We start from the raw sequence: 3,108 nt of genomic DNA on the forward strand, positions 1-3,108 counted from the left end.
GGGTCTTCAGGGGGCAAGCAGCTCTCCAGGGCTCCACGGCCCGGATTTGAATTGCCCGCTCCTGCAGCCCCTCTCCTAGTCAGGCCAGGGCCCTGCCCTTGGGCCTTCCCCAAGGTCCCTCCGGCCTCTCTCAGGGCTGGGGTTGGGGCGGGCCCAAAGAGCTGCAGCTGCACCCAGGGCTGGACCAAGGGCTCTCACCTCACAGCACCACAGAGGGAGCACCTTCCAGGCACCCAGCAACGTCCCAGTTTCAAGCAGTACCCTTGTCACCAAACCCACTCCCATCCACCCGTGTGCCCTGTGGGCTGCCAGCGGCTGGTGGGTGGAAAGTGGGACTCCTGGTGGAGGAGCCTGTGGGCGGATCCAACCTTCCCGGCCTCAGCCCCTGAGGCCCCTCCCTTGCCGCAGACTACTTCCAGCGCCTGCTGAACGGCTCAGAGCGGGCACTGCAGGACGCCTTCCCCAGCGCCTTCGGGGACCTGTACACACAGAACACCAAGGCCTTCGGCGACCTGTACGCCGAGCTGCGCCTCTACTACCGCGGCGCCAGCCTGCAGCTGGAGGAGACTCTGGCTGAGTTCTGGGCCCGCCTGCTCGAGCGCCTCTTCAAGCAGCTGCACCCCCGGCTGCTGCTGCCCGACGACTACCTGGACTGCCTGGGCAAGCAGGCCGAGACCCTGCAGCCCTTCGGGGACGCCCCGCGTGAACTGCGCCTGCGCGCCACCCGCGCCTTCGTGGCCGCACGCACCTTCGTGCAAGGCCTGGGTGTGGCCAGCGACGTGGTCCGGAAGGTGTCCCAGGTGGGTCAGGCGAGCGCCGGAGCCTCAGCCAGCCCCCAGTGGGAGGTCCAGGGACAGGCAGGTGGGGGGAGGGCAACCCCCCTTCTCAATAGCTGACACCGCCAACCTCAAAGCCTCAGTTTCCCCATCTGCATGGTGGGTGGTCTCACTGCCCTGTCGCCATGCCCCTTAGCAGCTGTTCAGATGAGTAACCAGGGGCAGTGGATGACCAACGCCACAGTCAGTTTGTCTGCGCCCCAGGTCCCCCTGAGCCCCGAGTGTTCGAGGGCCGTCATGAAACTGGTCTACTGTGCCCACTGCCTGGGAGTGCCTGGCGCCCGGCCCTGCCCCAACTATTGCCACAACGTGCTCAAAGGCTGTCTGGCCAACCAGGCCGACCTGGATGCTGAGTGGAGGAACCTTCTAGGTGAGCCGTCTTTATTCTCAGCCCACCGCAAGGGCCACCAGGGACCCTCAGGAGAGGCACTGGCTGCCCTCTGGGGCTGGGCACCCTCACCCCATGTGCTAGGCCTCTGAGGCCCTGCAGGAGAGGGAAGGGAGACCTGTCCGGGAGCAGGGGAGATGCTGACCTGCTCCTGGAGGGCAGGACCAGGAAGGGGACGCGGGGTGGGATACCGAGGTGCACTGCAGCAAGTGCCTGGGAGGTGGGCTGGTGGGATCAGGGTATTCTGAGGGCAGCCATGACACAGGCCAGCCCACACACCCACGTAAGCGACATGCGGTGCCTACACAAGGGTCTCAGCACCTGTATGTGCTAGCACACGTGAGCCAGGAGGCGCATGCGTTCCCGTGAGGAGGGTGCCATGGGCAGGCCCACTCCGACGTGGGGGTGTGGCTCCAGGCAGGTCGACCTGCCTGAGGTCACGGAGGGGCCAGCCTGCCCGGCACTTACCAGCTGCCCTGGCCAGCCTGGCTCGGCCCCGTGTTATGGGGACCGCACTGCTGGCAGACACACAGGGTCATGCTCGTGCTTGTGTGTGCACGCGTGTGTGCGTGCGCGTGCGCTTGCCCCGCCAGACTCCATGGTGCTCATCACCAACAAGTTCTGGGGCCCATCGGGTTCGGAGTCTGTCATCAGCAGCGTGCACATGTGGCTGGCCGAGGCCATCTCTGCCCTCCTGGACGGCAAGGACAGCCTCACAGCCAAGGTGCGGCAGGTGGGGGTGGAGGGCCAGGAGCGCCTCTGATGTGGCCCCTCCTGGGCCTGAGGCACCCTCCTGGGCCCCTGTGGTATCTCCCCAGGTCATCCAAGGCTGCGGGAACCCCAAGGTGAATCCCCAGGCCGCTGGGCCAGAGGAGCAACGCCGCCGGGGCAAGCTGGACCTGCAGAAGCACCCCACGAACGAGCTGGAGAAGCTGGTGAGGAAGGCCCCTGCCCCAGGGGCCAGTCTGAGTCCTTGGCTGGGGGAGGGGAGAGGGCTGGCCGACTGACCTGAACCACCCAGCAGCTGCCCATTGCCCCCAGGTCTCCGAGGCCAAGGCCCAGCTCCGTGACGTGCAGGACTTCTGGGTCAGTCTCCCAGGGACGCTGTGCAGCGAGAGGGTGGCTGTCAGCATGGCCAGTGACGACCGCTGTTGGAACGGGATGACCAAGGGCCGGTGAGCTGCCCACTGATGGGCTGACCGCCCTACCGTGGAGCCCCTGGGGGCCCAGAGCACAGCAGAACGCCCAGCTGGAGAGGCAGCTCCCCCGCAGCGGTGCGGGGGTTGGGGGGGCGGACTGGGGCTGGGGGCAGTCTCAGTGCCCCCTCCCGGGCGGGCAATTCTGGGGGCCAGCCCTTGTCTCACACGAGGGCTCTGCCCATCCCACCCCAGGTACCTACCAGAGGTGATGGGGGACGGCCTGGCCAACCAGATCAACAACCCCGAGGTGGAGGTGGACATAACCAAGCCGGACATGGCCATCCGGCAGCAGATCATGCAGTTGAAGATCATGACCAACCGGCTGCGCAGCGCCTACAACGGCAAGGATGTGGACTTCCAGGACGCCAGTGAGTGGCAGCGATGGAGGGCGGGGCTGACGGGAGGGCAGGGCCTGTGAGCAGGCGGGGCTGGTTGGTGTGCTGGCTTGTGAGGGCCCGTTAGTGGGCTGGGCTGGGGTAGGGGGGGAAATCTGCGGAAGGGCAGGGCCAAAGGAGAGCAGGAGCCCCAGTCGAGCTGGAGGGGAGCATAAGGGGAAGAAGAGAGGGGCAGGGCCATCTGGGATGGGGGTGGGACCACCTTGGCGGCGGAGTGCTGCAGAGGATCTAGAGAGCAATGGAGGTAGGGCTGCTCGGACTTGGGGTGGAGGGCGCAGGGGTGGGCCCAG

General features: G+C 66.7%; 1 protein-coding gene across 1 annotated transcript in view; it reads left to right on the plus strand.

The window, feature by feature from the left end:
• Window positions 1-2,841, plus strand: part of GPC1 (glypican 1) — a 5,202-nt gene extending 2,361 nt beyond the window's left edge. Inside the window, exons 3-8 of the mRNA XM_004701880.3 lie at window positions 409-800; window positions 1,041-1,206; window positions 1,818-1,948; window positions 2,043-2,159; window positions 2,266-2,399; window positions 2,616-2,841. Of these exons, the coding sequence (XP_004701937.3) occupies window positions 409-800; window positions 1,041-1,206; window positions 1,818-1,948; window positions 2,043-2,159; window positions 2,266-2,399; window positions 2,616-2,841 (1,166 nt within the window). The remainder of the gene's footprint in view (window positions 1-408; window positions 801-1,040; window positions 1,207-1,817; window positions 1,949-2,042; window positions 2,160-2,265; window positions 2,400-2,615) is intronic.
• The last annotated feature ends 267 nt before the right edge of the window (window positions 2,842-3,108 follow it).

This window comes from Echinops telfairi, unplaced genomic scaffold (genome assembly GCF_000313985.2).
Source record: "Echinops telfairi isolate 266 unplaced genomic scaffold, ASM31398v2 ScPeMD7_3;HRSCAF=10, whole genome shotgun sequence".
Lineage (NCBI taxonomy): Eukaryota > Metazoa > Chordata > Mammalia > Afrosoricida > Tenrecidae > Echinops > Echinops telfairi.